Source organism: Bufo bufo, chromosome 10, assembly GCF_905171765.1.
Source record: "Bufo bufo chromosome 10, aBufBuf1.1, whole genome shotgun sequence".
NCBI lineage: Eukaryota > Metazoa > Chordata > Amphibia > Anura > Bufonidae > Bufo > Bufo bufo.
In genome coordinates, this window is record NC_053398.1 from 6917166 (window position 1) to 6941790 (window position 24625).

Here is a 24625-nt window from a genome sequence, read left to right on the forward strand (position 1 = left end):
CTCCATATAATACACTCTACCCGGACTCATATTTATAAGGCCATGCTCCGCCCTCCATATAATACACACTACCCGCACTTATATGATAAGGCCATACTCCACCCCTCCATATAATACACTGCACCTGCACTCATATAAGGGCCATGCTCCGCCCCTCCATAAAATACACTGTACCTGCACTCATATGATAAGGCATTACCAACCCCATCCATATAATACACTGTACCTGTACTTATATGATAAGGCTATGCTCCACCCTCCATATAATACACTGTATCTGCACTTATATGATAAGGCTGTGCTCCGCCCCTCCATATAATACACTCCTACCCGCACTCATATGATAAGACCACATGCTCCGCCCCTCCATATAATACACTCTAACCCGGACTCATATTATTAAGGCCATGCTCCGCCCCTCCATATAATACACTCTACCCGCACTTATATGATAAGGCCATACTCCACCCCTCCATATAATACACTGTACCTGTACTTATATGATAAGGCTGTGCTCCGCCCCTCCATATAATACACTCTACCCCGCACTCATATGATAAGACCATGCTCCACCCCTCCATATATACACTCTACCCGGACTCATATTATAAGGCCATGCTCCGCCCCTTCATATAATACACTCTACCCGCACTCATATGATAAGGCCATGCGCCGCCCCTCTATATAATACACTGTACCCCGCACTTATATGATGAAGCCGTGCTCTACTTAACTTGCGTGACCCCCCCAGTAAATACACACACTAGAGACACCCTTTTTGCCAGGAGTGGGAGGGGTGACCCAGCAGATATGTTGTTCAGGAGTCTGATCCATAAGGTCATCATTACATGTCTTATGGGGAAGTACTCAGCTTTCCCAGTGTCAGGATATGGGGAGGGGTATGTGATACAACCTCATCCATAGGTGAACAGGTGGGGGAGGGGCTGAGCTCGGTACTGTCCATATGGATTGTGTGCAGTCTGCACTAGAGTGTAAGCTCACGTACACATCAGAGTGTGGCTGGGCACTAAAGAGTTAACCCCCCTCGCTCGCTAGCCTCTTGATGACATCCCTCGTGGCGTTTCTCCGCACAGCTGCATACTTCTGTGAAATACTTAGCCTTCATATACTTCCAGCTTCAGCCGCCACACCCTGAACTTTAGAATCGCCTCAACTCCCAACAGGAGCAGATCACTCCATTATCCTGATAACCATATTACACCTGAACTGTTTTAACAAGTCCGTTGGGGAAGTGCGGCAATCCACACCGATACGTCCAGGCAGAGGTGTATGCATGTACATCCTACACTGATACTATAAATACTACACACACTACACATAACGTGCTGTGCAAATGTTTTAGGCAGGTGTGGGAGAAATGCGGCGCAGTAAGAGATTTCACTGATAGGAGTGTTAATAGATTATTACTATCAATGAAGAAAAGAGTAAATCCAATCAGTATCTGGTGTGAGCGCCTTCACCTCCAGCATCAGTATACACATATATACACCTGTGAACGGCATCAGCTCTTCCAGGTACATATACAGTGGCATGCAAAAGTTTGGGCACCCCTGGTCACAGTTCCTGTTACTGTGAACAGTTCAGCAAGTTGAAGATGAAATGATCTCCAGAAGGCGTAAAGTAAAAGAGGAAACACTTATCTACATTTAAGCAATATCAGTGGATAATTTTGGTTTTATATGAACCCAAGGAGATTTGAGCGCTCAGATAACTTGGACCGAGGTCTCGGACCTTTAATAGTCTGTTAGGCTTGCGCACAATCATCGTTAGGAAAGGCCACGTGATCCAAATTTCACAGCTTTATAAATACCCAGACTCCTCTAACCATGTCCCAAAAAACAGCAGCCATGGGTTCTTCTAGCAGGAGAAGGCTATAAAAAGATAGCAAAACATTTTCAGGTCGCTATTTCCTCAGTTCAAAATGTAATTAAAGTTACCAGAACGGAGGAGGTAAGAAAAGGTCTGGAAGGCCAAGAAAAATGTCAGTCAGCTGCTGGTAAGATTGCAGGAAAGGAATATCAGAACCCCCGTTTGACTGCAAAAGACCTTCAGGAAGATTTAGCAGACTCTTCAGTGACAGTGACACCTGCACAAATATGACCTTCGTGAAAGGGTCATCAGAAGAAAACCTCTCCTGCGTCCTCACCACAAAATTCAGCAAAAGAACATCTAAACAAGCCTGATACATTTTGGAAACAATTGTAAAGCAGCCAATGGCATGGGGAACATTTCACGGGTAGCGGGAAGAATGGATTCAATGAAATTCCATCAAATTCTGGAAGCAAACATAACACCAGCGTAAAAAGGGCTTCTCTACAAATTGATAATGATCCTAAACGCACCTGAAATTCCACAACAGACTACCTCAAAGAGGAGCAAGATGAAGGTTTTTAACCATGGTCTTCACAGTCTCCTGGTCTGCTGAAGGTTTTACCATGGTATTCACAGTCCCCTGATATGAGCATAATTGAAAATCTGTGGAGAGACCTCATAAGAGCAGAGCATGGAAGACGGCCCAGGAATCCACAGAACTGGAAGACGTCTACAAGGAATAATGGAGGAGAATTCCACAAACAAGAACTGAAAGACTCTTGGCTGCTACAAAAAGCGTTCACTAGCTGTGATACTCACCAAAAAAGGGGTTCTACTAGGTACTAACCATGCAGGGCGCCCAAAGTTTTGCTTTGGGCCCTTCTCTTTTTTTGTTATTTTGAAAATGTAAAAGATGAAAATAAAAAGTTTTTTTGCTTAAAATACAAAGATCATGTGGTCATCTTTAACTTTATGCCTTTTGGAGATCATTTCATCTTCAGCTTAGTTAACTGTTCACAGTAACAGGAATTTGGACCAGGGGTGCACAAACTTTTGCATGCCACTGAATATATACCCTCATTATTGTAATGCTGTCCACCATCTTCACAGCATCTTCATTGCTGCTATATACATGTGTGTATGTATATATATAATATGTACCTAGAAGAACTGATGCTGTATACAGGTGTGTGTGTGTGTGTGTATATATATATATATATATATATATATATAAACTGATGCTAAATACAGGTGTCTAATTAATATATATATATATATATATATATACACATATACATACACATACATACTAGCAGAAGGAGCCGGCTTCGCACAGGTATATTTCTTCTATTTCATTTAATGTTTGTGAGTGTCGTAAGATATCGACAGTATGCCCCATAATAGTGACCTCTACAGTACCCCCGCCCCCTTAACAGTGAACTCCACAGCCCCACACCCCTTAACACTTAACCCCCCCCCCCCCACAGTGCGCCGCCTCCCTAAAATGGGACCTCCACAGCAGCCCATCCCTTAACTTTGACCTTCACAGCAGGCCCGCCCCTTTAACAGTGAGTTTCACAGCACCCCCACTCCCTTGACATTGACCTCCTCAGGGCCTTTCCCCTTAAAGTGACCTATACAGTACCCGCCCCTTAACACTGACCTCCATAGGGGACCGCCCCCTTATCTGTGACCTCCACTGTTCCCTGCCCCCTAACAATGACCTCCACAGTGCCTTCCCCCTTTAACAGTGACCTCCACAGTAGGGGTTGTTTCGGGGTATTGAATTTTCGATACCCATTCAATACTTTTGTCCGGTATCAACCTCAATACCGGGATTTGAAATTTTTCGATACTAGGATGCGCTACTGCGCAGTCTAGTATCACAGAGCATGTTCCCTCAGCAGCACAGTGGAGGAGAAGGAGTCACTCTCTCCCTCCCCCTGTGCCGCCGCTGGCCACCAATGAGGAGAGAGAGGGGGCGGCGCACTGCTGCCACCAATGAAAGTAAAAATTTAATACAAATACAGGAGGCTGGGTGCAGAATAACATAGCCGTCACCCAGCCTCTATGAAAGGAAGCTGCGATCAGGTTAACTGCAGCTTCCTGTCATAGAAGCTGGGTGACGGCTATGTGATTCTGCTGCTCGCACCCCCCCCCCCCCCCCGTATTATTCTGCTGCTCGCACCCCCCCCCCAGTATTATAATCCTTGGTGGCAGTTGCCACAGGGTCCCCTCCGCTCCTCCTTATTAGTGGTACAGTGGCAGCTTCTGATCGGAGCCCCAGCAGTGTAATCCTGGGGCTCCGATCGGTTACCATGGCAGCCAGGACGCTACTGAAGCCCTGGCTGCCATGGCAAGCTCCCTGCTGCTGTGGTACTATGCACAGGGCAGCAGGGAGAGTGTAAAGTCATATTCACCCTAATAGAGCTCTATCAGGGTGAATAGGACAAGGGATTACAAGATCCAGGGAAAAATAGTTATTAAATAAAAAGTTTAAAAATAAGTAAAAAAAAAACACCAAAAGTATAAATCACACCCCTTTCCCAATTTTACATATAAAATATATAAACAATAAATAAATAAATAAACATTTAGTCTTCTTGTCCACCCAAAAAATAGGATAGGACTGTTCGATTATGGGCCGATGTTCCATAAAATGCGAAACGAACGCAGCTTTTTTTGTTGTTTTTATTTTATTCGCGTGGTATCGAATGGTATTGAGTATCGCAATGCTTTTTTATGGCATCGAAACCGAATTAAAATTTTTAGTATCAAAACAACCCTACTCCACAGCACCCGCCCCTTTAACAGTGACCTCCACAGCACCCAGCCCTTTAAGTGACCTCCACAGCGCCCACGCCCTTTAACTGTGACCTCCACAGTGCCTGCCCCTTTAACAGTGACCTACGGAGCACCCGCCCCTTTTAACAATGACCTCCACAGTGCCCACCTCTTTAACATTGACCTCCACAGTGCTTGCCCCTTTAACAGTGACCTCCACAGAGCCTGCCCCTTTAACAGTGAGCTCCACAGTGCTCGCTCCCTTTAACAGTGAGCTCCACAGTGCCCGCCCCTTTAACTGTGAACCTCCACAGTGCCTGCCCCTTTAACAGTGACCTACGAGCACCCCGCCCCCTTTAACAATGACCTCCACAGTGCCCACCTCTTTAACAGTGAGCTCCACAGTGCTCGCCCCTTTAACAGTGAGCTCCACAGTGCCCGCCCCTTTAATGCTAGGGCTACACGACGACATGTGTTGCTCGACATTTTGTCTCCAACAACTTTTATAATGATAGGCTATGGTGTCGCACTGCGACATACTGCGACACGACAGTCCGCAAAAAATCCATCCAGTTGTGCCCTATGTGTCATGCGACTTATTGTCGTCCTGTAGGCCTAGCCTAAGATGACCTACAGCAGTGAAGAAAAATGGCTGGGTTGTTATGGAAACCTGGAGTAAAACTGTGTGTAATGGCAGTTGGATTTGAAGAAGTTGGGATACAATAGTCACATGCAGGTAATGTCCCTTTAACCCGACCTGTTTATATTTTTTCAGATCCTTCCAAGAGCCGTCATTTTCTGGTTTTCTCTCACGCAGCAGTTTGGGGTCATGAAGTTATATTTTTTAATAGCACTCTTTAGTTTACTATAGCTTGTATTGGAAAACAGGAAAAAGATCCTTTGTGGGATTAATCTGGAAAATCGGCGATTCTGCCATGGTTATTTAGGTCTTGATTTTACAACATTCACTTTGTGCTAAAAATGACGTGACGTGCTTATTCTGGGCGTCAGGACGGTTACAGCCATAACTAATTAAATACTTTCTATTGTGTTTTACCACTTTAAATATTTTTTTCTTTGCTTCACCATATTCAGACAGCCAGAACTTTTATATATTTCTGTTTACCGAGCGGTTTGAGGGCTTGTTTTCTTGTGGAGTAAACTACAGTTTATACTGATACGGGGCACGATTGACTTTTTGATCACTTTTTATAAAAAATTTCAGGGAAGGGCAAGGTGACAAAAACAGCAAACTAGGCATTTTTTTTTACTGTTACAGGTTTCACAGTGTAAGATTTTTTTTTTAAACATATTTTAATAGTTCAGACATTTTGGGATACAGCGATACCGGTTATGTTTTATATGTAAAATTGGGAACGGGAATGATCTGAATAAAATAAAAAAATTGTAAAAAAATTTTCACTGTAATTTTTAGTCCCCTAGGGGGCGATCCTTTGATTTCATGTCCCGTAGACCGCATAGAATACTATTGTAGTCTATTGGATTTTTACAGGCTGATGTCAGGCTGTGCTTGGGGCACTGCTTTTCAGGCGGCTCAGTATAACAGTGTTGCGAGCTGTCATGGCAACTGATCGGATGCCCCGCGATTTCCTCTCAGGAAATCTGACTGGAGGACAGAGGGAGACCACTGAAACAGCACAGTCGCTACTGATCGTGGCATCTGGGGGGTTAAATGATCGCGATCGGTGTCATCTCCGATCCTGGTCACTGTGGCTGTATTACAAAGCTGGCATTCACCGCATAGGGAGCGACCTCAGAGCGTGAGCCAACGCCATGCACTTACAGTGCATATAGCTCATGGTGATTGTAAGGGTTAAACCACTGACAGGCACTGTGAATTACACTGATTAGCTGGTGACTATGGCTTCCACACAATGTGAACAGTCAGAAGTTGAAGATGATGTGGTGGAAGCAGGAAAAATGAGCAAGCGTAAGGATCTGAGCAACTGTGAGGAGAATAGAAGAGGCTGTCCGGTCACAGGAAGAATACGCCAAAGGGTCGTGTTGGGCGAGCGATGGTGAAGGTCATTATCTTTACTGTGCGACGTCCACTCAGGAGCAGTTTAATGCGCTCGTAAAGGGAGAAATATGGGATTTTAATTGAATTCTCCAGGACTGCTGTGGAATCGCAGCGGATATTATGGTGCACGTAGCGCAGACGCTCAGCCATTTCCAGTCATCATTGTTTCACAACAACAAATGATACAAAGTGATAAGTGTAAAACAGACGCCGCTGATTACAACTCGTTACAAAGAGCCGAGAGAATAATAGATGCAAATTACCAGCATATCGTATTGAAGTGTGGTAAAACGCAGCAACGAACAAAGGAGGAGGGGGAGCGGCAGCACCGTGCTTAAATGTATTATTAATTAAATGTGCTGCTAATGTATTATTAAATTAATTATTAATGCAGCGCTTTGCTGTGGTGCGCCAATTATGTGCTGGATGTATAGACGTCAGCTGCACCGCTATATTCTGTGCTGATACAGGAGGCCCTCGGAGCGCCGCCATTTTGGAAATCCTGCATCAAAAAAGGGGTCCTGCAGAGAATGGGGCAATGATGGTACTCCCATATTAAAAGGGGTAACAGCGCTGATATCAGCCGCTCCTCTTATAACGCTCCAGTACTGATATAACACTGGGGCGTTATAAGAGGAGTGGCTGATATCAGTCACATATGATGTAATGTCTCTGGAGGTTATATCAGTACTGGAGCGTTATAAGAGGAGCGGCTGATATCAGTCACATGTGATGTAATGTCTCTGGAGGTTATATCAGTGCTGGAGCGTTATAAGGCCCCATTCACGCGTCCGCAATTTCGTTGCGCATTTTGCGGAACAGAATTTCGAACCCATTTATTTCTCTGGGGCCGGCTCCGGAAATGTGGACCCGCACTTCCGGGTCCACATTTCCATTCCCCAAAAAAATAGAACGTCCTATTCTTGTACGCAATTGCGGACAAGAATAGGCATATTCCATTAGTGCCGGCGATGTGCGGTCCGCAAAACACACTACGGACGTGTGATGTGTGAATGGAGCGTAAGAGGAGCGGCTGATATCAGTCACATATGATTTAATGTCTCTGGAGGTTATATCAGCGCTGGAGCATTATAAGAGGAGCGGCTGATATCAGTCACATATGATGTAATGTCTCTGGAGGTTATATCAGCGCTGGAGCGTTATAAGAGGAGCTAAATTGGATGATAACAGGGATAAAACGTAATCCTTGTAAAATGTTTTGCAGATTTCTAATAGACTTTGCATTTCAGTTGTCCTGACACATTCCTGCTCATAAGGTTTGTTACAATGTATCAGTGTAGACAAACAAATCTCTCTCCTGTCCTGGCTCTTACCTGCACTGATACACTGTAACAAGGAGCTGTGTGAGCAGGACTAGGTCCGGACAGGTTTGGCCTGTGGATATGTATAAATATGTGACCATTCATTGAGCCCTGTGAAGGTGTGAAAGGGTTAGTAGCGAAGCTCTGGAGGATCTTGGCAGGAGATCAGCTGACATGTCCCAGCATCTTCTTCGCACATTTCTATCAGGATTTCAGATGTTTGGTGAACGAGTTATTCATGAGATTTCTGCAAGTACCGAACATGTGTTACTACAAGACCCCCCACCGCCGTGCTGGGAAGATCAGTTGTTACGGGGCTCCTGGAGAGAGGGCCCCAGTACTTGTCAGCTGCATGTTTCTCAATGTAACATCTATAGGAAGGGACAAGACCTCTTTATGGAGTCCAGTGGTGACGGGGTCCAGAAGTAAAGATCACATGGAGCACCCCCCAATCACTGGAGCCTTATCAGCAATCTCAGTAATAGATCATCATGTTCTGTGAAGTAACAAACATGTCGTATCAGGGCTGCATGCGCAGAGTCGCCGGAGCACCGGAGCTGTATTCCTCCAAACCGCCAAGTTCTGTGACATCATGTCCTCCAGTGACTGTCTGTTCGCTGTCTCGGACATCATGTCCTCCAGTGACAGTCTGTCCGCTGTCTGACATCATGTCCTCCAGTGACTGTCTGTCCGCTATCTCGGACATCAATGTCCTCCAGTGACTGTCTGTCCGCTGTCTCTGACGTCATGTCCTCCAGTGACAGTCTGTCCGCTGTCTCTGACATCATGTCCTCCAGTGACAGTCTGTCCGCTGTCTCTGACATCATGTCCTCCAGTGACTGTCTGTCCGCTATCTCGGACATCAATGTCCTCCAGTGACTGTCTGTCCGCTGTCTCCGACGTCATGTCCTCCAGTGACTGTCTGTCCGCTATCTCGGACATCAATGTCTTCCAGTGACTGTCTGTTCGCTGTCTCTGACGTCATGTCCTCCAGTGACTGTCTGTCCGCTCTCTCTGACATCATGTCCTCCAGTGACAGTCTGTCCGCTGTCTCTGACATCATGTCCTCCAGTGACTGTCTGTCCGCTGTCTCTGACGTCATGTCCTCCAGTGACTGTCTGTCCGCTGTCTCTGACGTCATGTCCTCCAGTGGCTGTCTGTCCGCTGTCTCTGACGTCATGTCCTCCAGTGACTTTCTGTCCGCTATCTCGGACGTCATGTCCTCCAGTGACTGTCTGTCCGCTATCTCGGACATCATGTCCTCCAGTGCCAGTCTGTCCGCTGTCTCCGACGTCATGTCCTCCATTGACTGTCTGTCCGCTGTCTCTGACATCATGTCCTCCAGTGACAGTCTGTCCCCTACACTTCAGCTCAGTCTGTGCAGAGATGGCCAGACTGCTTTATTAGTGCGTCACCAAAAATTTTATCTGCCATCAAACCTATAAAACCAGAGAGCAGCACGTATCATTTTTATCTAATCTCTTTTTAATTTCTGATTGCAGATTTTTTAAATTCTGTTTTCTATTGCGGACGGCCATCTTAAACACGATTATGGGGGTGGGCATCTTGAACATGATTATGGGGGTGGGCATCTTGAACATGATTATGGGGGTTGCCATCTTGCACATGATTATGGGGGTGGCCATCTTGCACATGATTATGGGGGTGGCCATCTTGAACATGATTATGGAGGCGGCCATCTTGAACATGATTATGGGGGAGGCCATCTTGAACATGTTTATGGGGATGGCCATCTTGCCAGAGCTGTTCTTAACAGCATTTACAAAGCATTAATAAAATTGCTTTACAGCACCCCCATGGGCCATAGACACAATGGTCAGGAGGGGACCTCACTGACTTCTATGGGAGAGGGTTCTAGGCTCTGAGACCTGTGCAGAGGACATTATACAAGGAAAGAAGAGATCACCTATTGTGAATGGATGATCCTGTCTTATCTGTACACAGAGGTGGTATCATTACAGGCAGGTTTAGAATAATATACTATTAATACTATTAGTCTAAGTGGCCAGTGTGAAAACTGCAGGAATTTATGGTTTTTGTTTAAATATAGATATTTAAATGGAAAATTAAAAATAACGTCACCAAAAACTCTTTAAAAATACGTTAAACATAAAAATGTGATTTAAACAATAGGTCATTTTCTGATGACACTACATGGCACTGAGGGCATTTCATGGATAACACAGTGGATCCCATGGGAAATGAGTGGAGGTGTGGGGAACCATGCTCAGCAGATCTCACAGAAAAGGGGTACAGCTCAAGAAGAATCACGGCTCAGTGGATCCTATATAACAGAAACACGTATTGGCGTCCAGAAGTCCTTCCTGGGGAGTGCACCAACGAAGGTGTCCTGTTCTTTTATACTGTTCTTCCTGCATGTCTCAGTGGATCCTATATATACACCGTATATATATATATATAAAAACACAGCTCACTGGATCCCATATATATACAGTGAGGAACAGAAGTATTTGAACACCCTGCGATTTTGCAAGTTCTCCCACTTAGAAATTATGGAGGGGTCTGAATTCACATTGTAGGTGCATTCCCACTCAGAGACAGAATTGAAAGAAAAAATTCAGGAAATCGCATTGTATGATTTTTAAAGAATTTATTTGTCTTGTTCCTTACTGTATATATAAAACACAGCTCAGTGGACCCCATATATATTTAAGAAACACAGCTCACTGGATCCAATATATATACAGTACAGACCAAAAGTTTGGACACACCTTCTCATTCAAAGAGTTTTCTTTATTTTCATGACTATGAAGGCATCAAAACTATGAATTAACACATGTGGAATTCTATACATAACAAACAAGTGTGAAACAACTGAAAATATGTCATATTCTAGGTTCTTCAAAGTAGCCACCTTTTGCTTTGATTACTGCTTTGCACACTCTTGGCATTCTCTTGATGAGCTTCAAGAGGTAGTCCCCTGAAATGGTCTTCACTTCACAGGTGTGCCCTGTCAGCTTTAATAAGTGGGATTTCTTGCCTTATAAATGTCTTGCCTTATAAATGGGGTTGGGACCATCAGTTGCGTTGAGGAGAAGTCAGGTGGATACACAGCTGATAGTCCTACTGAATAGACTGTTAGAATTTGTATTATGGCAAGAAAAAAGCAGCTAAGTAAAGAAAAACGAGTGGCCATCATTACTTTAAGAAATTAAGGTCAGTCAGTCAGCCGAAAAATTGGGAAAACTTAGAAAGTAAGGGCTATTTGACCATGAAGGAGAGTGATGGGGTGCTGCGCCAGATGACCTGGCCTCCACAGTCACCGGACCTGAACCCAATCGAGATGGTTTGGGGTGAGCTGGACCGCAGAGTGAAGGCAAAAGGGCCAACAAGTGCTAAGCATCTCTGGGAACTCCTTCAAGACTGTTGGAAGACCATTTCAGAGGACTACCTCTTGAAGCTCATCAAGAGAATGCCAAGAGTGTGCAAAGCAGTAATCAAAGCAAAAGGTGGCTACTTTGAAGAACCTAGAATATGACATATTTTCAGTTGTTTCACACTTGTTTGTTATGAATATAATTCCACATGTGTTAATTCATAGTTTTGATGCCTTCATAGTCATGAAAATAAAGAAAACTCTTTGAATGAGAAGGTGTGTCCAAACTTTTGGTCTGTACTGTATATATGAAACAAAGCTCACTGGATCCAATATATATAAATAAGAATCAAGGCTCAGTGGATCCCACAGACAGTGAGCAGAACCCGGGCCCCTGCAGTCTGGAGGTGGATCCCAGGCTTGTGCTGATATAGACTATTATGTCTGATGACGGTCAGCCTGTAGTAACCCATACCTGTCACTTCTTATATGGAGGGGTGCACCCTGGGCAGGAGATATTTTGGGGTGCAGTATAAGAGCTGTGCTAAATGGCTTCTCTGGGTGGAGATCTGAGAAATCCTAATTGCTATTTCCTGCCATGACACCTGCGACGTTCGCCGCCCTCCCGCTGTCTCTGAGACATGTGCGAGACCGCCACTGGACCCGCCGCCCGCTCAAAGTGGAAGTGGCGGAAACCGCGATGTGAGAGGAGCACGCGACGGAGCAGAAGAAAGTTTTCTATTTGTAATTTGTTAATTAAATTTCGCTGCATTTTTTATTATTTTTAGACGCTCACTAAGGGTGAGAAATTTCTACACAAAAAATGATTAATCGCTGTTTAGTAAAAAGGTACGAAGTAGAGAAGGCAGGAACTCAGGGAAAGTCGCGGCCGGCCGAAGAACGCCTGCAGTGCTGGCATCTGCATCACCGGTGGGGAGTCCTAATCAATTAGCTAGAAAATTCACTTCATATTACAAGGCTGCTCACCACTAAAATGGATAGTCTCCCTGTACATGTCCTAGAGAAGTGCAGAGGGCCACAGCAGGGAGGACACCAGGGGCCCAGGGTGGAGGCTGCACAATCGCCTCATGCTGATGCAGCAGTGGAGCCGAACCTGGGACTAAATCACTGTGGGACAACACCGTCAGCAGGAAGTACTCCGTGAGTCTGAGATACACCGTTCTGACCGGAGATACACCTTCATGAGCTGAGATACACCGTTCTGACCGAGATACACCTTCGTGAGCTGAGATACACCGTTCTGACCGGGGAGATACCCCTTAATGAGCTGAGATACAACCGTTCTAACCGGAGATACACCTTAATGAGCTGAGATACACCGTTCTGACCGGAGATACACCTTAATGAGCTGAGATACACCGTTCTGACCGGAGATACACCTTAATGAGCTGAGATACACCGTTCTGACCGGAGATACACCTTAATGAGCTGAGATACACCGTTCTGACCGGAGATACACCTTCAATGGCTGCACACTCTCCCCGGTCAGCCAAGTCCGCTGCCTTGGAGTGACCTTGGATTCTGCCCTTTCCTTCCGCCCGCACATCTAAGCCCTTTCCACCACCTGCCGCCTCCAACTCAAAAACATCTCCCGCATCCGCAGTTTCCTCAACTTTGAATCTGTGAAAAGGCTTGTACATGCCCCCATCATCTCCCGCCTAGACTACTGCAACACTCTCCTCTGTGACCTTCCATCGAGCACTCTCGCACCCCTCCAATCTATCCTCAACTCTGCTGCCCGACTAATCCCCCTCTCACCCTCTTACTCCTCTGCCTCTCCCCTCTGCCAAATCCCTTCAGCTGGCTCCCCATGCCCCAGCAATTCACTTCAAAGTTACTAACAAATACATACAAGGCCGTCCATAACCTGTCCCCTCCCTACATCTCTGAGCTACTTTCCCGATACATCCCCACACGCAATCTCCGATCCTCACAAGACCTTCTTCTCTCCTCTTATCACCTCTTCCCACAATCGACTCCAGGATTTCTCCCGTGCATCCCCCATACTCTGGAACTCGCTGCCCCAACATATCAGACTCTCACCGACAGTGGAATCCTTCAAAAGAAACCTGAAACCCACCTCTTCAGACAAGCCGACAACCAGTGACCCTGCTGCCTCTATACCGCCAGGACCAGCTTCACCCGCACCTACTGTGCCCTTCTCCCATACCATGTAGATTGTAAGCCTCGCAGGCAGGGCCCTCTCTCCTTCTGTAACTCACCTTGTTCATGCTTAGTGCAGTTGTCTGGATTATGTATGCATACCCCTTCTCATATTTACAGCGCTATGGAATGAATGGCGCTTTCATAATAAATAATAATGAGCTGAGATACACCATTCTGACCGGAGATACACCTTCATAAGCTGAGATACACCATTCTGACCAGAGATACAACTTCATGATTTTAGATACAATGTTCTGACCGGAGATACACCTTAATGAGCTGAGATACAACGTTCTGACCGCAGATAAACCTTCATGAGCTTAGATACACTTTTTTTCAGCCTGTGATTCACCAGGAACAGCTTTCTTATGTTCAGATACAACCAACCTGTCATAAAGATACACCCTTCCTAATATGAGATACCCCATTTCTGGCTGAGATACACCTTTCCTAGCCTGAGAAACACCCTTCCTAATATGAGATACACCTTTCCTGATATGATGTACATCCTTTCTGGCTGAGATACATCTTTACTGGACTCAGATACTTTCTCTATACAGAGGTGAAAGTTGAGACATGGAGAACATTTAAGTCACTTCTTGTTTTGTCACCCACCTGGTTTGTAGGTTAGTCCTGGGGGGAAGAGGAATCCCTGCTGGGCTGCAGCCGCCGCTGCCAACGTCCGCTGGTCGTGTGAGAAGATAGGGATCATGAGAGGAGGCATGTGACCCTGGACCTGCTGAACACAAGACTCTGATCAGACAGTGCACAAATCCATCCTGGCAGATGCTTCTTTACAGATCACACAACCTGCAGCCGGAGCCCTTTACACTTCTACTTTTTTTTTCCAGCCCCAGGCACTAGGATCTCACCCGTGCACACAAGCACTGCTGCTATCAACCAACTCCAGGGCAGCAGGATCTGAGCCGTGCACACAGGTACAGCTGCTGTTATCCAGTACCTGAGCACAAGGATCTGATCCGTGCATACAGGTACAGCTGCTGTTATCCAGTACCTGACCACATGGATCTGATCAGTGCACACAGGTACAGCTGCTGTCAACCAGTGCCTGAGCACAAGGATCTGATCCGTGCACACAGGTACAGCTGCTATTATCCAGTACCTGAGCACAAGGATCTGATCCGTGCACACAGGTACAGCTGCTGTCAACCAGTGCCTGAGCACAAGGATCTGATCCGTGCACACAGGTACAGCTGCTATTATCCAGTACCTGAGCACAAGGATCTGATCCGTGCACACAGGTACAGCTGCTGTTATCCAGTGCCTGAGCACATGGATCTGATCCGTGCACACAGGTACAGCTGCTGTTAACCAGTGCCTGAGCACAAGGATCTGAGCCGTGCACACAGGTACAGCTGCTGTCAACCAGTGCCTGAGCACAAGGATCTGAGCCGTGCACACAGGTACAGCTGCTGTCAACCAGTGCCTGAGCACAAGGATCTGATCCGTGCACACAGGTAAAGCTGCTGTCAACCAGTGCCTGAGCACAAGGATCTGATCCGTGCACACAGGTAAAGCTGCTGTCAACCAGTGCCTGAGCACTAGGATCTGATCCGTGCACACAGGTACAGCTGCTGTCAACCAGTGCCTGAGCACTAGGATCTGATCCATACACACAGGTACAGCTGCTGTTAACCAGTGCCTCAGCACAAGGATCTGATCCGTGCACACAGGTAAAGCTGCTGTCAACCAGTGCCTGAGCACTAGGATCTGATCCATACACACAGGTACAGCTGCTGTTAACCAGTGCCTCAGCACAAGGATCTGATCCGTGCACACAGGTAAAGCTGCTGTCAACCAGTGCCTGAGCACTAGGATCTGATCCATACACACAGGTACAGCTGCTGTCAGCCAGTACCTGAGCACCACGATCTGATCCGTGCACACAGGTACAGCTGCTGTCAGCCAGTACCTGAGCACCACGATCTGATCCGTGCACACAGGTACAGCTGCAATCAACCAACTCCAGGGCAGCAGGATCTGATCCGTGCACACAGGTACAGCTGCTGTCAACCAGTGCCTGAGCACCAGGATCTGATCCATACACACAGGTACAGCTGCTATCATACAACTATATACCCTGCTGTTTCTGACACCGCAGAACAGGAGGATTCACCTGTAAAGTGGGTCTCGGCTACACAGTGAATCCACCTGCAGCAGCACATCTCCGCTCCCATATCGCTGCAAAGCTAGACGGAGCTGAATACTGCGGGACTGGCGGCCATATTGCTTGTCACTCAGCTCTCAAAATATATGACAAGTCTGTTTTGTTTTATGGGTGATGCTGCCTAATTCACCTAGAAAACCCACAACCCCCAAATCTACTGTATGCTGAGGGGATCTGCAACTTCATAACATACTTAACATCTCTACATTTTCAAGATATCTGCTTGCTGTCAGTGACATCCACAGGCTGAATCCCCATCCTGGCTCAATACTTTTTCACAGCTGAGGGTTTGTTACAATGTCTTAGATAACAGCAGCAGCACAGTTCTCTCTCCTGGGATTGTTACAATGTATCAGTCTGGAGTCCAGGCTGTTTAGCAGATTGTTCAGAATGCCACATGTAATGATTTCAGGTATACACGTGTTACAATGTGATTGACATATGTTCTTTGTCATGTGACACACACTTGTTGTTTGTGATAAGCGCTCGCTCTGATGACCACCATTATTGATTACAGAAATTGTTTCTGCTCAGACTTATTACGCCGTCTCCTTCCCCACATTGATGTCCGTACAGCATAGGATACTGCCCCGTAGGACCCTGACAGAGGCCCCCCAGTCATGTCATGAACTAGAGGTCATTGCTGTCATGTGACTCTCCGTGGTCTCTGCGCTCTTTACTACCTGCTGTTGTTTCACATAAATTAGTCGCTGTTTTTATGGCCTGTGCTTGGCACTGCCCCCCTCTAACAGGTTACGTTGTTTGGCGGTTTTTACCTGTCTTGTGTTTTTATTAAGAACCGTAAGGAATGACTAAAGTGTCGCATTATACAAAACATTTTATATTCCGAAGCATCAAACCAGAATATTAAAAACTCAGATGCCACAAGATTTACAGTAAAACTGCGACATCATTGCATGAAATAAAACTAATGTCCTCCATTAGCAGCTCCTGCCTCTCGCTCGCGCTTTATGACTTGATGCGATACAATATTCGCCAGAAATGACTGAACGGCGAATGTCAAGAATACCGACACTTCAGAAAGAATAAAAGCAAAGAGAGACAAACATCGGCTGTCTGAGCTGGCAGCCATTTTATTATTGTGTGTAAACTTAATGAAGACGTGCGACATTGTTACCTTGTCCGCCGCGCCGAGGATAGGACGAGCCGAGATGGAATTAACTCGGCTCCAATAACAACCCAATAAACCACTCGAAATCAGAAGCGTGGCAATCATTCCCGAGCATTAGCGGCTGACAAGGAAGTCCTGCCGCCCATGGGCGCTAATCTAATAAATAAAGACAACGTGCCACAGGAGAAATATCAGCGAGGGCCGCCGGCTGGGGGAGGGCGTTCTATACTTATATGCAAATTACACAGTAAAAAGCCTCCCACTACATAACCCGCTACATAACACGTGAACTACAACTCCCATCAGTGTAGATGCGCTGACACCACCCTCGATAAGATGGTAACAGAAGGCCCTGATTATATTTCACTGCACAGCAACCACTAGATGGCAGCAGCGTACGTCATACGGAGATGACTGCAGACATATCTTCCCTATCTCTTACATGTTGCATAAAACGTGTAACGCTGCAAAGAGATGATAAACTAATAATATCACCTGCTGATCGCCGCAACCCTCCACCTGACTGCTCACATCGATTTCCCTAATGTACGGTAATGGCCGGTGGACGCCTGATTCTTGTAAAGGATATTAACCCTGTCAGGTGCGCGCTGTGACTGCGATATCACAGGGGTCAGTGCTCGTATGTTGTGCGGTAACCCCCCCAGGCTGTGTACACAATAATAACATGAGGAGAACCCTGAGTGTCGGCCATTAACCCCTGAGTCACGTCTTGCTTCATGACCTCCGATCACCACCTGACGCAGCAGTTTGTGATTTTCTGCTCCGGGGAGAACAATACGTTAATGAGGAGCAGGTCAGAGGGGTCACATCACTAATTCCCATAGGGGTCGAAAACTAGCAGGGAGGAACGAGAGGCCCCTATAACCCGACATCAGGGTCCTGTGCTGCAGAAAATCACTATAAACGATGAAGTCTCAGGACCCCGAGATGAATCCCACAGAACAGGAACAATAAATGTACACAAAGTGCCGAGAAATCTGTGAGGCGCCTCATGTGACCTCTGAACTTCACCGCTATCCCGCCACCATCTTAAATTCAACTCGAGTCGGTTCCTGACTTGTATAGAAAGACACAGGATAGTGTCACCGGGCGCAATATTACGAGAGACATAGAAAAATCATAGAGTAATAAGGAGCAGCCATCATAAGACAAACTATGATGGAGAATCTGCTTGATGAACACCGTTCTGTCCTCGCAAACGACCGGCGGGGTTGGGGGTCCATGCGACAAAACAGGGAATAAGAACAGAACGTTCGGAATTTTGCTGCGTGTTGACCCTTCCCGCTGCCAAATATTCCTCCAACTTCAGGTGCCATTCCTGAGCGGCGGTGCACACTGACTCCCTTCTTAATTGAGCACATTGGCGGTCTCAGGGGGGCGCACGTACAGCGCAGGTTAATAAAGGTCAATCAGAAATAAACACTTTACACGATTTTCCTGAATTCATTTCTCCAGAAAATCAAAGTTTTATAAAAAGGTCTTTGTGCAATCAGCGGCGCTCTATTCGGCCGTGACAACAACTTGCTGCGAGCAGCGATTTCTCCATTTTAGCTGAGGCAGACATCTACACCCATATATGTAGAGATGTAGCAGAGCTGACATTGTCAACTGGCGCAGCTCAATCTCCGTCTTATTGTGTGAGAACTGCAATTACAGCGACACAACGCCTGCGATATTTCCCTACGATCCCAGCCTCTGGATGGAGTTTGTTATTTTGTGGCATTTTTTTTTTTTTCCATTCTTGCGAATTTCGGCTGAATGCCCAAAAATTTTAATTGCCAGGATGTTCGTCAGGTCGATGACAGGAGACAGCGGCAGATGCCGCGGCTGCACTAAGACGTTGTCTCTGCCTCTGTGTAAAAATAGGCTATTGTGCTCCCCCCCACGCTGAGAAGTAGTCGCTGCCATTTTTTGCCATCTGCCCCAGAGCTTCATTAAACTCACATGAAAGGGGGGGGGGGGGGGCGTCTTGTGAGGAACAGGTGCCATTGTTTATCCCAGAAGACTTGTCCTAAAGATTGTACTCAGCAAACTTGAGAAGCAGCATCTGCAGCAGTCACTCACCCAGCCGCGTGCCAGCCAGACCCGTGCCAACATGCAAACCCGCTGCCACGTCAGGGGCGGAGAGAACCATCGTGACACACATGACGCTGACTCCTCTGTATACTGACATGTTAGACACATGACGCTGACTCCTCTGTATACTAGCATGTTACACACATGACGCTGACTCCTATGTATACTCACATGTTACACACATGACGCTGACTCCTCTGTATACTGGCATGTTATATGTTACATACATGATGCTAATACCTGTGTATACTGACATGTTACATACATGACACTGAGCCTCCTGTATACTGGCATGTTACATACAGTACAGACCAAAAGTTTGGACACACCTTCTCATTCAAAGAGTTTTCTTTATTTTCATGACTATGAAAATTGTAGATTCACACTGAAGGCATCAAAACTATGAATTAACACATGTGGAATTATATACATAACAAACAAGTGTGAAACAACTGAAAATATGTCATATTCTAGGTTCTTCAAAGTAGCCACCTTTTGCTTTGATTACTGCTTTGCACACTCTTGGCATTCTCTTGATGAGCTTCAAGAGGTAGTCCCCTGAAATGGTCTTCACTTCACAGGTGTGCCCTGTCAGGTTTAATAAGTGGGATTTCTTTCCTTATAAATGGGGTTGGGACCATCAGTTGCGTTGAGGAGAAGTCAGGTGGATACACAGCTGATAGTCCTACTGAATAGACTGTTAGAATTTGTATTATGGCAAGAAAAAAGCAGCTAAGTAAAGAAAAACGAGTGGCCATCATTACTTTAAGAAATGAAGGTCAGTCAGTCAGCCGAAAAATTGGGAAAACTTTGAAAGTAAGGGCTATTTGACCATGAAGGAGAGTGATGGGGTGCTGCGCCAGATGACCTGGCCTCCACAGTCACCGGACCTGAACCCAATCGAGATGGTTTGGGGTGAGCTGGACCGCAGAGTGAAGGCAAAAGGGCCAACAAGTGCTAAGCATCTCTGGGAACTCCTTCAAGACTGTTGGAAGACCATTTCAGGGGACTACCTCTTGAAGCTCATCAAGAGAATGCCAAGAGTGTGCAAAGCAGTAATCAAAGCAAAAGGTGGCTACTTTGAAGAACCTAGAATATGACATATTTTCAGTTGTTTCACACTTGTTTGTTATGTATATAATTCCACATGTGTTAATTCATAGTTTTGATGCCTTCATAGTCATAAAAATAAAGAAAACTCTTTGAATGAGAAGGTGTGTCCAAACTTTTGGTCTGTACTGTACATGACGCTAACTCCTCTGTACAATAGTATGTTATATGTTACATACATGACGCTGACCCCTCTGTATACTGGGATGTTATATGTTACATACATGACGCTAACTCGTCTATATACTGACATGTTACATACATGACGCTGACTTCCCTGTATACTGGCATGTTACATACATGGCGCTGACTCATTTGTATACTGGGATGTTACATACAGGACACTGGCCCCTCTGTACAATAGAAGGTTATATGTTACATACATGATGATGACTGCTCTGTATACTGACATGTTATATGTTACATACATGACACTGACTCCTCTGTATACTGACATGTTATATGTTACAGTTTTGTTTTTAGTAGTTATAGCTTACTGCTGCTGATGTGGTTTTAGAATAATGATCTATGACTGCTCACAGCTGAGGGTTTGTTACATTTGTATCCAGTTTACCTAATCCAGTCACTAGAGGGAAATAATCCGACAGCACATCGGCAGCATCATCACAAATTCACTGCGCTCGACACCCTTATGAGTTGCAGCACATTGGGCCAAATCTTCAGCGATAGTTTCGGTGACCACACAATGAAGGGGAGGGGGTTAAATGGGAGAAAGCCGAAATGAGGACCTGGGATCGACAGGTGTTATCACTGCCCCATCCCAGGACTGGCGACATTACTGCCCCCAGCCGCCTCCTCCTCGCCCTGGATGCTGGGGGCGTATAGAACTGCACCCCTTCCCCTATAGCACTGCACAGTCCACCTCTATGGAGTACAGCACAGGGTTAACAGAGGCAGCTGATACTTTGTTTCACTCCTGCCATGCGGTTTACGTAATACAATCCATGTAACAATACTTCCCGTGACTTTATTACATATGACAAATGCTAACAAGACGCTTTTCAATGGCCTCATTGTGACTCTCCGTGGAAGAGAAATTAATAAAGTGGGTTTTGTGGAGAAAAGGTGACTGTCAGCTGCTCGCGGCCGGCGACCCCCCCTCTCCCGTCCGCCATTCAGATGCATAATCTTGTCAATTAAATATTATTGTTGAGATGTAGTGTGGTGTGAGAACCACTCGCGAGTGCGGCCGAGGAGGCGCCGTGTATGTTTATGACTCCTGCAGGATCTATTAGCGCCTATTTTATTCAGATTGCTGCGGTGTAATCTGCATAAACTCAGCATATCGCTATCCCCACGTGTGCATTTGTTTGGATAAAGCCGAACAGCAAAACCCCAATGTCGGCAAGTTCTGAGCGAGAGCGGAGAAGTGAAGGCGTCCTAATTGTAATCAGGTACCAGCAGAGATCACCCGACGAGGGGCGAGCGGACGATTATGCAAATGGCCGCAGTCAGTGGTCACCGAGACATCAAGAAGACAGAATTAGTCAATTATCCGGAACCCTTCAGAAAAGTCTAGTGAAGATAGATGCCGCCATTCCCACCCTCCTCCCATTTATTGTGAGATATGGAGCAAATTACGGCTTAATGATGGTGGTTTTTGGAACAAGCTCGTCGTTAACGGAGCAGACGATACTTCGTGGCAGATTTTTCTTTGCATTCGCATATGTCACTGAACTTTTATTACTGTTCTTTACTCTGAAAGGAAATCATCAGTGGATTGTGAGTCCGGATAAGAGGATGGTGGTTGTCAGTGGGGATGTAATGGGTGCACGGTGAGCGGACATTGACTTTATCCTATGCCCATTGGGAATGGATGGCCCACAACAGATTTCCCATTCATTGTCAGGTCCTCCAACCAAGAAGGAGAAGGTGTGGAAGATGTGACTGCACCATGAGACCCCTCTCATCTTACAAGAATATCTATTACTCCTGTCAGCTCATCCTGAGCCTCCTGCTTCATTAATCATGGAGCACCAGTTGAATAGTTATTACTATTCTGGGGTGTTCTTTGCAGAAAATGTGGCACCAAAAAAGAAAAATGAGATTTTAAATCCCAGGGACCTGCTGAAAGGGGCTGTCTGTATGAGGTCTCCGTGTGAGAGAACTGCGACGTATCGCAGGGCATCGGGGTGTAACTGCACTGGACGATAGAGGTCCTATACGGTATTATGTTATCACATATGGCGGCACTTGATGTCAGCTACCGCTAAGAGGCAGGAACAGGTACAGCACTGGAGTGCGGTCCCAGAATCAGGAAGTGAAGGAAATGTGCTCCAATATGGCTCAGAACAGAGACGTCCTGCCCTAGTGGAAATTAAAAAATTCCTACATTTTACTTAATGTCACAAGATTTAAATCCAAGCAGGATAATAACACAAGTTAGTAGATTGGCGGGAGCCCCTAGCGTTGGCAGTATTGCCCCCAGTATATTGCGTATCCTCCTGTTCTATTCGGTCTGAGGATGGGAAGCCGCATCCAAGTTGCACTGGGAAACACCAGGATAAGAGCTGGGCAGGGAGCTGCAGACTGGATCCTCAATAGACGCAGCAATTATCGGCTCCCGACAATAGGCCTTTGTCCGGGGGTTGATTTTTGTGGGTCTCCAGCCAGGCCTTATCTGACTCAGGAAATGCCTGTTCTAACTGACAGGTAGGAGATTACATCTACAGCTGCAGAAACACAATCTTCGCTCTGTTGCATTGGACAGCAAACACTACATTTGTTTATGTACGAGCGGCCACGTCTCACGGCGCAGACCGTCTCGCTGAGACAAATGGGCTTGAGACAATTTATTGTATTATTTGTGCCACACAGAACAAGCGCTTTAAGAAGCCGAGCGAGCAGACAAGGCACAGAGCTGTCTGCAGGAATAGATGGGCGCTTGTTACTCGGCAGCACAGCCCCAGCCGTCAGAGGTTTTCAGCCAAGTTTCTCCGGAAAAGAGTAAAGAAATGAAGTGATACGAGTTGTGGCTCCGGCGCGATTCACACCATGACCGCCGCTTGGAACGGCCGAGAAATGCACCACACATTGTGTAAAAAATGCAGTACTTGTGACGTCACAGGAGGTGGTCAGAACTAAAGAAGTCCCAAGAAGGGTTAACGGGTTTGAAAACCAGTAACACCGGGATAAAAGACGAGGCAAAAGGAAAAAGCCACATCAGGGGCTCCAGAACGTAGACCCAGTGTGAATGGGAAGCCATCATGGTCAGGTGTGGGAGCAGAGTTCTGAGCATCTAAATCTATGGATCACAGGCAGCAGCTACAGGTGACGAGTGCACAGTGTCTGTCCTACTCCATAAAGCACCAAGAAACACGTGTTGGCGACCTGTTTGGCACTCTCCCTATCAGGCCGTTCTTAGATTCTCCATCTATACCAGTTGGCGTATTCGAGCTTCACGTTCAGTCTGCTGATCAGATTAAGCATCTGCACTTGATTAGTCGCCGTATGGAGCTTTTTTTTCTAGTTCTGTCATTTTAAAGGTAACCAATCCAACCTTGACAGGGAGGTAAACAGGGGGTGAAACGCGCCCCAGCTCCGCCGCTGCTTAATACATTGTGTTTGGCATAAAATTAAAAAGATCTGCAGTAAACTGGCTCAATCCGCAGGGAATCCCTCAAACGGCATTTCTAATGAGGAGAATCCATAACAGACATAAACAAGCCCAAAAATATGTCTGGGGCTCACATCATTATCTCAGATGTATACCCAAGATATAGCGATATACATCTCAGCACTCGGACGATGTTAAATTGATTCCACCACAGTATGGGGCGCGCTTAATAAACAAACCCGACAGACGGGGAATATTCGGGACTCTAAGAGGCGATCAGACGCCCACAACCCCAGCGCGGCAGATTCCCACTTCTTAACTTTAATGGACTCGCTCAGAAGTGCAGACTGCTCAGTGCGTCATGGTGAACTCTGCATAAAAGAGCAGCCACGCCAGTGTCTGATGTGCCAAATTATTCAGCGCTGACCCGACGCCGCATAACGCACTCAACAAACATATCAACACAGACGACGAAGAGTCAAATACTGGAAAGTATCTCCGCACACTAAGGGCAAAACTCTGCGGATGAAAGCAGACCGCTACCGATGGGGCCGCTCCATCCACCGCCCTGCAGACATAACGACCCTGCGCGGCTCACGACGGAGAAAGCAGAGCGAATGGCGCAGAACTCAGCGCTGTCATGTGCTCGTCCAGCGGCTGGAAGTAAACGCAGAGAAGAGCTCACAATCACTTATAATACAATATTATATATAAGAGGCTGATGGGAAAAAATAAAAGAATATTTACAGTATATAATCCTGTATATCATAGGAGCTCCCTAAAAAAAAAACATATCTCCCTACAGTCCTAAATATTTATATCTCTATAGAGTCACACATTATCTGTCCTTATATACCTATTCATATTATATCCCTATATATTATACATTACATCTGTTATTTATACCGGTATGTATATTACATCCCTATTAAATTGTAGACATTATTCCCCCTTTATATTTCATCCCTATAGAATATTATACGTTATACTCCTTAT

General features: G+C 46.0%; 1 protein-coding gene across 1 annotated transcript in view; it reads right to left on the minus strand.

The window, feature by feature from the left end:
* The window catches only part of SOX6 (SRY-box transcription factor 6), a 298295-nt gene that overhangs the window by 57769 nt on the left and 215901 nt on the right, over positions 1–24625 (minus strand). The window contains 1 exon segment of the mRNA XM_040410826.1: positions 14141–14261. Within this exon segment, the coding sequence (XP_040266760.1) occupies positions 14141–14261 (121 nt within the window).